Source organism: Micropterus salmoides, unplaced genomic scaffold (assembly GCF_014851395.1).
Source record: "Micropterus salmoides isolate LMB-PRFRI ecotype aquatic unplaced genomic scaffold, ASM1485139v1 Ms_hic_scaffold_2, whole genome shotgun sequence".
Lineage (NCBI taxonomy): Eukaryota > Metazoa > Chordata > Actinopteri > Centrarchiformes > Centrarchidae > Micropterus > Micropterus salmoides.
Window position 1 is genome coordinate 41,429,616 of NW_024041150.1, and position 13,087 is coordinate 41,442,702.

Here is a 13,087-nt window from a genome sequence, read left to right on the forward strand (position 1 = left end):
TGTTGTTCAGTCATGTTTTTATCACTTAAGAAATATGACCAAGGTCAATATAACCCGCTGCAAGTTTCTTTTAAGATAAATTTTATAATGATTTTATTTACTTTTAAGGCCAGACATGGATTAGCACCTTCATGTCTCTGAGCTTTTATCTCCCTATGAGCCAGGACGCAGACTGAAAACCAAAGGAGACCGGGCCTTTGACTCTGGAACAGTCTACCAGAGGAGATCAGGCTACCAAAGAGTCTCTTCCTGGTTTCATCTCACCTCTTAAGAGTAATTTATACTAAAAAACTTCTAATGTGTGATGCCTAATTATTTCCTCCATTATTTCTATGTTGACTGGTTTGTTTGTTTACTTTATTCAAACCACAATGTGATGCATAATTGATTTTTGGCTTTAATTGTAAATGGGTTTGTTTTATGTTTGATTTGTTGCACACTACTGTGTGTGCTACCATATTTTGTTTTTTTTATTTGTCTATGTTTTATAGTGATTGCTATATAAGCACTTGCTACCTGAATGCAAAAGAATGAAGAAAAGAATGAATTTGAACTTTGAACTAAAATAACTCAAACCAATGAATTGATAATCACAATAGTTGCTGTTTAATTTAATAGTTGACAACTAATTGATAAATTCTTCAAGATGTAAGTTAGGCTAACTAGCATGCTAAGAGCAAGTTAAGCTAACAAGCTTCATTTGAACTAAATGGTTCCACGTAAAAACAGACCAGGAGCACACAAAAGGATGCCCACAGGGGTGTCCACATACTAAGCTGTGATTTGTGACCTTGATTCTATTTGATAATCGGGGTCCTTCAGATCTTCTTTTCTTAAGCTGGTTGCTGGTTGCACTGACAGCTGCGGCTCTTCATTGCCACCATCACCCTCTTCATCATCATCATACCACAGTTGGCCAATGCTCCCACTGTCCTCCTCACCTGGACACAGATAGAGTCAAAGGTCAGAACTTGGATTTATTTGCGTAAACATTCACAATGCAGGGAGGAAAAAATATGTGAACCCCTGGGCAAATGAGTTCTTCAAAAGTTAATTGGAGTCACAAGTCAGTCAACCTGGAGTCCAATCAAAGAGACAAATTTGGAGGTGTTGGTTAGAGCTAACCTAAACCCACCCCAATTTTAATTTTGCTATTCCCACGAAGCATCGCATGATGTGAACCATGCCTCAAACCAAAGAGCTCTCAGAAGACCTAAGATTAAGAATTGTTGACTTGAATGAAGCTGGAAAGGGTAACAAAGGGGTTTCTAAAATCCTATATGTTCATCAGTCCACAGTAAGACAAACGGTCTATAAAAAAGAGAAAGTTCAGCACTGTTACTACTCTCCCTAGGAGTGGCCGTCCTGAAAAGCTGTGAATGAGCACAGCGCAGAATGGCCAATGAGGTTAAGAAGGATCCTAGAGTTTCAGCTGAAGACTTACAGAAATCTCTGGAACATGCTAACTTCTCTGTTGATGACTCTATTACACGTCAAAGACTGAACAAGAATGAAGTTCATGGAAGGACACCACGGAGGAAGCCAAAAAAATACATTGCTGCACGACTGTTTGCAAAAGAGCGCCTGGATGTTCTACAGAGCTACTGGAAAAACATTCTGTGGACAAATGAAACCAAAGTTGAGTTGTTTGGAAGGAACACGCAACCTCTTCTCTACTGTGAGGTATGGTGGAGGGGGCATCATGGTTTGGGGCTGCTTCGCTGCATCAGGGCCTCGAAGGGTTGCTATCATCAACAGAAAAATGTATTATAAAGTTTATCAAGGCATTTAGCAGGAGAATGTAAGGCCATCTGTCCACCAATTGAAACAGAACAGAAGATAGGTGATGAAGAAAATACACCTTCTGGATCCAACGAGGGTTAAAATGAAGGGCAACAGGACTTGGTTGAAGCTACTGGAAGACGTTTCGTCCCTTATCCAAAGGACTTCTTCAGTTCTGACTGACTGGCAGGGAAACTCAGCTATTTAACCTCAGTGGGGTCGTTATCCCGGGTCATCGATACCGCTGGTTCGTTAGTGTTCCTTGGTGTTGTGACGACAGTCGTTACAGTCGTTGAGACTACCTGTGGCCAAGACTGAACGACCATCGTTGGTATCTTCACCTGAGGCCAATAGGTTACGTTTGTTGAGTTTCCTGGGAAGTGATGAAAGGACAGCATTGTAAGTGGGGGATAAGTGGTGGCGTAGACCCCCTCCCCTGTTCAATGACGGCTTCTCAACCATCCATCTTCTCTGTCTAAAATGTGCACCTGGTGGTCCTCAAACGAGTGTCCTCTGTCCTTCAGATGTAAGTAGACTGCAGAGTCTTGACCTGAGAAGTTGGCCCTTCTGTGTTGAGCCATGCGTTTGTGTAGTGGTTGTTTAGTCTCCCCAATATACAGGTCTGTGCATTCCTCACTGCATTGGACCGCACACACTAGATTGCTTTTCTTGTGTTTGGGTGTGCGGTCTTTGGGGTGTACCAGCATCTGTCTTAGTGTGTTCTTGGGTTTAAAAAACACAGGGATGTTATGTTTGTTGAAAATCCTCCTGAGTTTCTCTGATACTCCAGACACGTATGGAATCACAATGTTGTTGCGTTTGACCTTCTTTTCCTCCTCCCCTGTAGATTTGTTCTTCTTGGATCTTGTGGCTGTCTTCACAAAGGTCCATTTAGGGTATCCACAGGCTGTAAGTGCCCCCTTCAGGTGGTTCTGTTCCTTCTCTCTGGCTTGGGCGCTTGTTGGTATGTTTTCTGCTCTGTGGTGCAGTGTTCTCATGACCCCTAGCTTGTGCTCCAGTGGGTGGTGTGAATCGAAGAGTAGGTATTGGTCTGTGTGTGTGGGTTTTCTGTAAACACCAATCTGCAGGCTCCTGTCCTCTTCAATGTGTACCACCAATTCAACCACCTACTTCCAGTACAACGGTGGATTGAATTGGTGGTACACATCTATATCCAACTCCTCAGGTCAAGACTCTGCAGTCTACTTACATCTGAAGGACAGAGGACACTCGTTTGAGGACCACCAGGTGCACATTTTAGACAGAGAAGATGGATGGTTTGAAAGAGGTGTCAAGGAAGCCATCTACACCAGGGTTGAGAAGCCGTCATTGAACAGGGGAGGGGGTCTACGCCACCACTTATCCCCCACTTACAATGCTGTCCTTTCATCACTTCCCAGGAAACTCAACAAACGTAACCTATTGGCCTCAGGTGAAGATACCAACGATGGTCGTTCAGTCTTGGCCACAGGTAGTCTCAACGACTGTAACGACTGTCGTCACAACACCAAGGAACACTAACGAACCAGCGGTATCGATGACCCGGGATAACGACCCCACTGAGGTTAAATAGCTGAGTTTCCCTGCCAGTCAGTCAGAACTGAAGAAGTCCTTTGGATAAGGGACGAAATGTCTTCCAGTAGCTTCAACCAAGTCCTGTTGCCCTTCATTTTAACCCTCGTTGGATAACTATGACCTGGATGACTGAGAATCTTCATAGACATACACCTTCTGGAGTGGCCCAGTCAGAGTCCTGACCTCATCCTGATTGAGATGATGTGGCATGACCTCAAGAGAGCGATTCACAGCGAAAACCAGGTATTTCCAAAGGGTTCACATACTTATTCCTGAGACTCAATGTACAGTTCTGGGCAAAGGTTTTAGGCAGAGGTGGAAAAATACTGTAAAGGAAGCTCACCTCCAAACATTGACATTGTAATAGACTATATTGATCAATTAACAAAATACAAATGAAGAGAAGGAAAATCTAAATCAAACCAATATTGGTGTGGCCACTACGGCTGGACCCGTGTATTCGATCGTTGGGTACACATACTTTTTTTTTTTTTTTTTTTTTTTTTTTACGATTTTCAATTTTGAGATTCGATTTTTTTTTTGGGGGGGGGGTGTTTGCGCGTCATCTTGGGGATGAGTCTGCCTACAGGTGGTAGATTGAGCATCTGGTGACCTGGTGCAGCAAGAACAGTCTGGAGCTCAACGCTCTGAAGACAGTGGAGGTGATCGCAGATTTTAGATAGAGCCCAGCCCCACCCTCCCCCATACCCTCCTGGGTAACTCCGCAGTCGCCACTGTGGACTCCTTCCGCTTCCTGGGCACCATCATCTCCCAGGACCTCAAGTGGGAGCTGAACATCACCTCCGCTCTGCAGAGCGGGTGATTGGTTGTCACCTTCCATCTCTTCAAGACCTGTACGCCTCCAGGACTCTGAGGCGAGCAGGAAGGATTGTGGCTGATCCTTCCCACCCTGGAAACAAATTAGTCACTCCCCTCAGGAGGCTGCGGTCCACCAGGACCAAAACCTCTCGGCAACAGTTTCTTTCCGATAGCAGTGGGCTTCCTCAACAATGCTTGGGTCCCCACTGTCACTGACTCTCATGCCCCCCTCCCCACCTTTAATGTGAACAATTCAATTGAAAAACAAATTGAAATCTTTGAGGGGGAAAAATGAAAAATAAAACCCCTCAAATAACCTGGTTGCATAAGTGTGTGCACCCTTAGACTAATACTTTGTTGAAGCACCTTTTGATTTTATTACAGCAGTCAGTCTTTTTGGGTAGGAGTCTATTAGCATGGCATATCTTGACGTGGGAATATTTGCCCCCTCTTTGCAAAAGTGCTCCAAATCTCTCAGATTGCGAGTACATCGCCTGTGCACAGCCCTCTTCAGATCACCCCACAGATGGTCAACTGGATTCAGGTCTGGGCTCTGGCAGCCCCAAAGCATGATGCTGCCACCACCATGCTTCACTGTAGGTATGGTGTTCCTTGGGTGATGTGCAGTGTTGTTCCCAAATGCTTTTGGGGGACTTGATGTTTTTTTTTTTTGCAGACTTCAGCCGTGCTTGGATATTTTTCTTTGTAAGAAAAGGTTTCCGTCTTGCCACCCTACTCCATTATAAAAAACTACATCAGATTGCTCTGATATTGACAGAGGGTCTCCCTGAGGTGGTCTGCTGTCACTATGAAGTGAAATTAGTTAGTGGAAACAGGAAGTTTTCTTTTTACATGAGTTCAAATCTTGGCTGAATGTAGTAAGCTTTCTGTGAGAATGTAATATTTTCTTTAGATACTTGTGGTGTCTTAAGCATTTATTTATTTATCCATCGTTTCTGCCACATCAACTGCATTATGTTCAGCAGAAGCTCACTTTTATGTGTTAGAGTTGACATGTTATTGGGGCTGTCGAGGGTCCCCGAGCCGCTGCTGTTCCCGTTGTCCAGTAATGCATCTTTATTTTCTTCTCGCAAGCTGTATTTTGTTTACGCAAGTAACTTCGTTTGAACGGGGTTGTTTGGTGCAGCTACAAATTGTGTCCGACAAGACACAAAAACAAAGAGAGCGGTTTGGAAGGGAAATGCTGGTCAAATTAATATTGATTTTATTTTATTTTCATCACTTACGTTTTCTGATTTTCTAACTGATGAATATAATCTATATAAACATGTCCATTTAAAATCATTCTTACTTTACAGAATTGTTCCATACCTGCCTAAAACTTTTGCACAGTTTTATATATAGGCTAGGAAAATATTATGAATAACCAAGATAGCAAAAAGGTAGATAGGGTACCATTCACAAAATAATGGAAAGGGTTGTTAAATTGAGAATACTTACTCACCCTCCTGCCCACCCACATTTATCAACGTGAATCCCAATTATTGTTTGTAAACAAAGTGTTTCCCGAATAAAAGCCCAACTGTGGGCGAATATCTGCAGCTGCCCACTTTAGATAAAACGCAGAAGGCGGTCAGGGTTGATAACAAATAAATCAGTGTGTGGGAAACACCAAAATAATACATTTTATTTACTGTAGAGGTCATTCAGCTTGATCATTGCCTTTATTAAGGAAAGTGTCTGCATCTGTGACTTAAGTAAAATGTATTAATGATATTGCTGAAGGCTGGAAATGCACAACATGAACCTATACACGCTGATCACGTTACAAGACTAGAAACACAGCTGGCATGGGTCTCAGTTATTGTTGACAGTTAAAGATATATGGATATTAGGGAGTTATGGAATAAAAGAGAAAAGGCTTAATAGCCAGTGGTAACTTACATGTTGATCCACATCGTTTATCCGTCATGGTTGTTGATTTTTTTTTTTTTATTGTAGAAAACACTTTATAGCATATTTCAACAATCTGAAACATAAACCGGTGTTGAAACAGTATTAGATTACAAAAAAGCCAAAATAAAACAAACCAAAAGAAAGAAGGTAATTGTGAGTCTTTATTTAAGACTGTATTTAAGGATTTTGTTAAATGTGGTTGATGGATTTTATCATTTGAGACTGAGAACATGCGTTGCTTTAAATGTTGCCGGCGCAAGGAATAGTGGGATGGCATTCTCTCCTTTCTTTTCCTAAAGGATGGTCCGGTGTACCCTATGCTAAAGGAGATATGAAAGGAAGCATTGAGGCACCTTTCCGTATTTCTCTCAAATATTGTTCACAAATCTGTCAAAGTCTGTGTTAGTGAGCACTGCTGAGATAATCCATCCACCTCACAAGTGTGACTTATCAAGATGCTGATAAGACAGCATGCGTATTGCACAGGTGTGCCTTAAGCTGGCCACAATAAAAGGCCACTCAAAAATGTGCAGTTCCATCACACAGCACAAAGCCACAGATGTCGCAAGTTTTAAGGGAGCGTTCATTTGGCATGCTGACTGCAGGAATGTCCACCAGTGCTCTTGCCCGTGAAATGAATCTTCATTTCTCTACCATAAGCCGTCTCCAAAGGCGTTTCAGAGAATTTGGCAGTACATTCAACCGGCCTCACAACCGCAGATCACGTGTAACCACACCAGCCCAGGACCTCCACATCCAGCATCTTCACCTCCAAGATAGTCTGAGACCGGCCACCTGGACAGCTGCTGCAACAATCGGTTGACATAACCAAAGTATTTCTGCACAAAATGTCAGGAACCGTCTCAGGGAAGCTCATCTGCATGCTCGTCATCCTCATCGGGGTCATTCCGCAGGTAACAATCAACAACCTCATCAAATCTCCCCCAATACAGTGAAACTGCACATTTTCAAGTGGCTTTTTATTGTGGCCAGCTTAAGGGACACCTGTGCAATACGCATGCTGTCTGATCAGCATCTTGATATGCCACACCTGTGAGGTGGATGGATTATCTCTGCAAAGAAGAAGTGCTCACTAACAGATTTTGACAGATTTGTCAACAATATTTGAGAGAAAAAGACCTTTTGTGTACAAAGAGAGTCTTAGATCTTTGAGTTCAGCTCATGATGAATGGGGGCAAAAGTGTGCATTTATAATTTTGTTTATTGTATGAGAGGAGGACATTTTGTTAGAAGAGGATAGACTTTAAAGTACCCAAATTACTGTTGTTAGTTAACGTATATCTGTACATGAATAATACACTGAATGTATTTGGTAAAATTTCAAAGAAAAAGATATTGCGGTGTATCACTTTTTTTTTTTTTTTTAATATCGTGCAGCCCTAATGAAGGACAGATGTAGTTTTCAGCGCCATCAAAACAACCTCCATCACCACGTTTCAGACAGAACAGGCTGATAAAATGTGTCTTTTAGGACGTGGATGCGTTCAGAATTGGGTTTTCTTCCCCCTGGTGGATCTTCATGTGTGTTTTCAGACAGTGGCTCTGAGTGAACGCTTTGCCGCAGACCGTGCACTTGTAAGGTCTCTCTCCGTTGTGGGTTCTCATGTGGACCGTCAGGTGTTCTTGGCGAGAGCTCGCTTTCCCACAAACCCCACAGACAAACCGCTTGATGCCCAGGTGGGTCCTCACATGGTTGTTCAGGTAAGTCTTGTGTTTAAAGCAGCGGCCGCACTCTGAGCAGCTGTACGGCGCCTTGTCGGTGTGCAAACGCATGTGCGCCTTCAGGTCGCCGTTGGATACGAAGCCTTTGCTACATATGCTGCAGATGAACGGCCTCTCGTTGCTGTGCGTTAGCATGTGAGTCGTCAAGCTGCAGTTTGAAAGGAATGTCTTGCAGCAGATGTGGCAGAGGTACGGCCGGTCTCTCGAGGTGTGGATCTTCTCGTGTGCCTTCAACGTTCCGGGAAGTTTGAAACGCTTCCCACAAACCTCACAGCCGTAACGTCTCTCCCCTGAGTGGGTCGCCTTGTGACGAGTTAAAGATCGCCGGTCAGCCAAAGATTTACCACAAACATTGCAGTGGTACTTGGTGGTACTACCTGTGTGTACCTTGCTGTGAGCTTTGAGTTGCGTCTTTAGACCAAACGCCTTCAGGCAAATATCACACTTGTGTGGTTTATCAGCCACGTGGATCCAACGGTGAACACTCAAAGCAGACCATTGACCAAAGGTTTTGTGGCAAACGTCACATTTAAACGGTCTGTCTCCTGTGTGTAGAGTGGTGTGGGAGTTGAGGCTAGTTTTGGTGAGGAAAGATTTCCCACAATGAGAACAGTCGTGAGTTTTTTGATAGTTTCTAAGATGTCCCTTTAACTCTTCAACAGATTCAAACTTCTCTCCACACACTCCACAAACAAGCTGTGATTTCTCAACGTGACTCAGGGCGTGTTTGATCAAACTGCCCAAGTTCCGGTACAAAACTCCACAGACTTTACAAGGCGTTTTACTGCTCCCAATCAACTGCCCCTTCACACCAGACAAATTGGACTCTAGCTTCTTCCTCTTTTTTGGCGACTGCAGCTCAGGATCTGGTTTCCAGTCGTCGTCTCCGTCAACCGCCTCATCTCCATCTTTGTCTTCGTCATCACTGGAGTCCACTTGGCTCTCAGCAGCATCTTCATCATCAGCTTCCTCCGTTTCCATGTCTTGTTGTTGTGATGTTGAGCTGCTGGACTGAACATCCACTTTGTCACCTTCCACATGCTGAACAGAGCAGCTGTGGGGAAAAATGTAAACATTACTTTGTGCATACACAGATAATTGTAGTGTCCTCACATTAATCCGGACCAAAGTTTAACATAAAATACAACAATTATTACAAGGTTCGCTGTGTGTGATAAAACTGCGCATTTTCAAGTGGCTTTTTATTGTGGCCAGCTTAAGGCACACCTGTGCAATACCCATGCTGTCTGATCAGCATCTTGATATGTCACACCTGTGAGGTGGATGGATTATCTCGGCTCACTAACACAGATTTTGACAGATTTGTGAACAATATTTGAGAGAAATAGGCCTTTTGTGTAAATAGAGAAAGTCTTAGATCTTTGAGTTCAGCTCATGATGAATGGGGTAAAAAACAAAAGTGTTGTTTATAATTTTTTTCAGTGTAGTATCTTTCCACCACAAAATTAATTTGAAGGCAAACTATATAATAAATTTGAAATAAAAAGCGACGGCCCATTCAGAGACTGACTTTGCATCAGACCTGATCTCTGGACGACTTGTTGTATGGAGTAAACACAACCTGGTACTACTGAGCACACAGAGGGGACGGCAGAGAAATTTCTACAGAACTTTTGATCTTTCTTTTCAAACACTGAAAATAAGTCATTTGCTGGAATCTGTTGCAACAGAAATTAACGCAAGTTCTTTTTAAATTACCTTGAGCTGAGCTCGGCTTCATTGCTTTCTATCACCACGGCGGCAGTGGACGAGGACTCAGTGGTGGCGTCGTTTCTCTGTAAAAGGCGGAGCTCCTCCTCCAGTTCCTCCTCCTCCTCTTCCTCATCCTCCTCTTCCTCATCTCCTGTCTGCAAGAATTTGTTCCCAAATTATATTTAAAGAAAATTCAACGGATGCTGGTTCAATTCAAAGGGTAATGTAATTTTTGACTATCTCAGAGGAAACCTCAGGTAGTATCAGGGCCTTACAGAGCAGGGACCTGTACGTGGTAAAAGAAGACGGGTAATACTACAGTATCTACCTTCAGTCGGATGTAGAGGGCTGAGTATCCTGCTCCGGTGAGCCTGATGCTCCTGAAGATCTCTTCTGGTGTCAGCGTCTTTACTTTGAGCCGCTGGAGCCTCCTGCTCCTGTCGGACTTGAAGACGTTAAAAGGTTTGTTGTCTCCTGCCAGCTGAGGGAAGGTGGACCTCAGCAGGTCCAGGAAGTCCGCCTCCTGTAGGCCACGAGGACACTGCAGCTCCTGAACCGGATATTTCTGAAACACTGAAACAGATAAAGATTCAGCAGGTGTTCCACATTACCTCTTAACAACCTCCATCCAACACATTTAGTGCATCCAGAACTACATCTTTAAAGTTCACCATTTTTTGAAAGAACATCTGACTGGGAATCCTCCAGTACGCAGACTCTGAGGAGGTGGTGATTGGGTTCTACGCGAAGGCGTGGTCTGCCAGGCTGCCTCCTCACAGACGAATCTCTGGGAGACAATACCCTGATAGATGGTGAACAGAAGACACAATATCTGATTATCCTGCTGTCATCTATGAACGTTACTATTAAGATAAATATCCCCCGTCATGTCCCGGCAGCTCGAACACATCATCTACTTCTCTCCCTCACAGGGACCTGGAATATCCTGGTAACCTGGTAACCTGGTAACGTAACTAGGTACTTTTATCACCCAGTAATAAGTAAAGTAATACTATTACATTTTAAAGGAGTAATGAGTAACTTGCCCCACACTGGTTTCAAACCCCACATAAAGTCTGTTGATCAGTCATGTTTTTACCACCAATACAAATATAAACAAGGTCAAGTCTTTCATTTCTGCCAAAGATCTGGAGAAACTCATCCATGCCTCTAACTCTACTCTAACTCCCTTTAAAACTGTCTCAGTCAGAAATCAGTTCATCGCCTACAATTAGATAGGGCCGGGCGATATGGCCAGAAATTTTAGCACGATAAAAACATTTCATACCGTCGATATCGATAATTATCACGATAAACGTCAAATAATTATTTCTTTAGCGTTTAAAGGCTGATTTTTGCTCCCGAGTGAAAATTGAAGAAACCAGATGGTTAATCGTGGTTTTAAACTTTTCTTTATGGTCAGAATGTGACAAACACTTTTTGCCAAACAGTGGATCACTTAACATATCTGAGGTAGAACATTCGAAAAATTATGATAAAATCTTTTTCAACAAATATGAATAGTGAATATTTTTATGTTCATTTCAGGCGGGGATGAGTCCGCCTACAGGTGGGAGATCGACCATCTGGTGACCTGGTGCAGCCAAAACACTCTGGAGCTCAACGCTCAGATGACAGTGGAGATGGTCATGGATTCAGAAAGAGCCCAGCCCCACCCTCCCCATCATCCCGTTGACTCCCCCGTCGCCACGGTGGACTCCTGCCACTTCCTGGGCACCATCATCTCCCAGGACCTCAAGTGGGAGCTGAACATCACCTCCCTCACCAAGAAGGCCCAGCAGAGGATGTACTTCCTGCGGCAGGTGAATACGTTCAGCCTGCCAAAGACAATGATGGTGCACCTCTACACCACCATCATTGAGTCCATCCTCACCTCCTCCACCACCATCTGGTACGCTGCTGCCACTGCCAGGGACAAGGGCAGGCTGCAGTAAATCATTCGGTCTGCAGAGAAGGTGATTGGCTGCAATCTTCCATCTCTTCAGGACCAGACGTGCCCGAAGCAATAAACGCCTGTTTCAAAGAACCGACCTGTGTCTGTGTTGTTGTGAAGAGAGCTACAAACAGAATGGCTTCAGCAGAAGAAAATCCACCTTCTGGAGTGGCCCAGTCAGAGTCCTGACCTCATCCTGACTGAGATGCTGTGGCATGACCCTCAAGAGAGCGATTCAAACCAGACATCCCAACAATATTGCTGAACTTTAACAGTTCTGTAAAGAGAAATGGTCCAAAATTCCTCTTGACCGTTGTTCAGGTCTGATCTGCAACTACAGGAAACGTTTGGTTGTGGTTATTGCTGCCAAAGGAGGGTCAACCAGTTATTAAATCCAAGGGTTCTGCACACTGCACTGTTTACACAGTGTGTTCAATACAAATATGAAAACATGTAACTGTTTGTGTGGTATTAATTTAAGCAGACTGTGTTTGTATAGATGTCTGGATGTAGTGGCAGGAATGACCCAAGTACCTTAAGTCAGGGAATTGAGTAAATGTATATAACAAATTTGAAATAAAAAGCGACGGCCCGTTCAGAGAGAAGTTACTTTGCATCAGACCTGATCTCTGGACTACTCGTATGGAGTAAACACAACCTGGTACTACTCAGCACACAGAGGGACAGCAGAGAAGTTTCTACAGAACTTTTGATCTTTCTTTTCAAACACTAAAAATAAGTCATTTGCTGGAATCCGTTGCAACAGAAATCAATGCAAGTTCTTTTTAATTTACCCTGAGCTGAGTCCGGCTTCATTGCTTTTTATCACCACGGCGGCAGTGGACGAGGACTCAGTGGTGGCGTTGTTTCCCTGTAAAAGGCGGAGCTCCTCCTCTCCTGTCTGCAAGAGTTTGTTTCCAAATTACATTTTTAATAAAATTCAACTGATGCTGGTTCAATTTAAAGGGTAATGTAATTTTTGACTATCTCAGATGAAACCTCATGTAGCTTCAGAGCCTTACAGAGCAGGGACCTGTACGTGGCATAATAATACTACAGTATCTACCTTCAGTCGGATGTAGAGGGCTGAGTATCCTGCTCCGGTGAGCCTGATGCTCCTGAAGATCTCCTCTGGTGTCAGCGTCTTTACTTCGAGCGGCTGGAGCCTCCTGCTCCTGTCGGACTTGAAGACGTCAAAAGGTTTGTTGTCTCCTGCCAGCTGAGGGAAGGTGGACCTCAGCAGGTCCAGGAAGTCCGCCTCCTGTAGGCCACGAGGACACTGCAGCTCCTGAACCGGATATTTCTGAAACACTGAAACAGATAAAGATTCAGCAGGTGTTCCACATTACCTCTTAACAACCTCCATCCAACACATTTAGTCCATCCAGAACTACATCTTTAATATTCACCATTTTTTGAAAGAACATCTGACTGGGAATCCTCCAGTACGCAGACTCTGAGCAGGTGGTGATCCGGTTCTTCTCGGAGGCTTGGTCTGCCAGGCTTCCTCCTCACAGACGAATGTCTGGGAGATGGTCGACATAAAGCACAATTTCTGATTATCCTGCAGTCGTCTATGAACAT

At 43.8% G+C, this 13,087-nt stretch overlaps 1 protein-coding gene across 1 annotated transcript; it reads right to left on the reverse strand.

Moving 5' to 3' along the window:
- Positions 1-7,297: 7,297 nt before the first annotated feature.
- LOC119911973 (zinc finger protein 436-like) lies at positions 7,298-13,087 on the reverse strand. Its single transcript, XM_038730945.1, has 7 exons — positions 12,913-13,087; positions 12,570-12,814; positions 12,298-12,404; positions 10,221-10,351; positions 9,878-10,122; positions 9,556-9,704; positions 7,298-8,890 (listed from the first exon to the last, which is right to left on the reverse strand). The coding sequence occupies exons 1-7, from the start codon at positions 13,085-13,087 to the stop codon at positions 7,582-7,584; spliced, it is 2,361 nt and encodes a 786-aa protein (XP_038586873.1). The 3' UTR covers positions 7,298-7,581.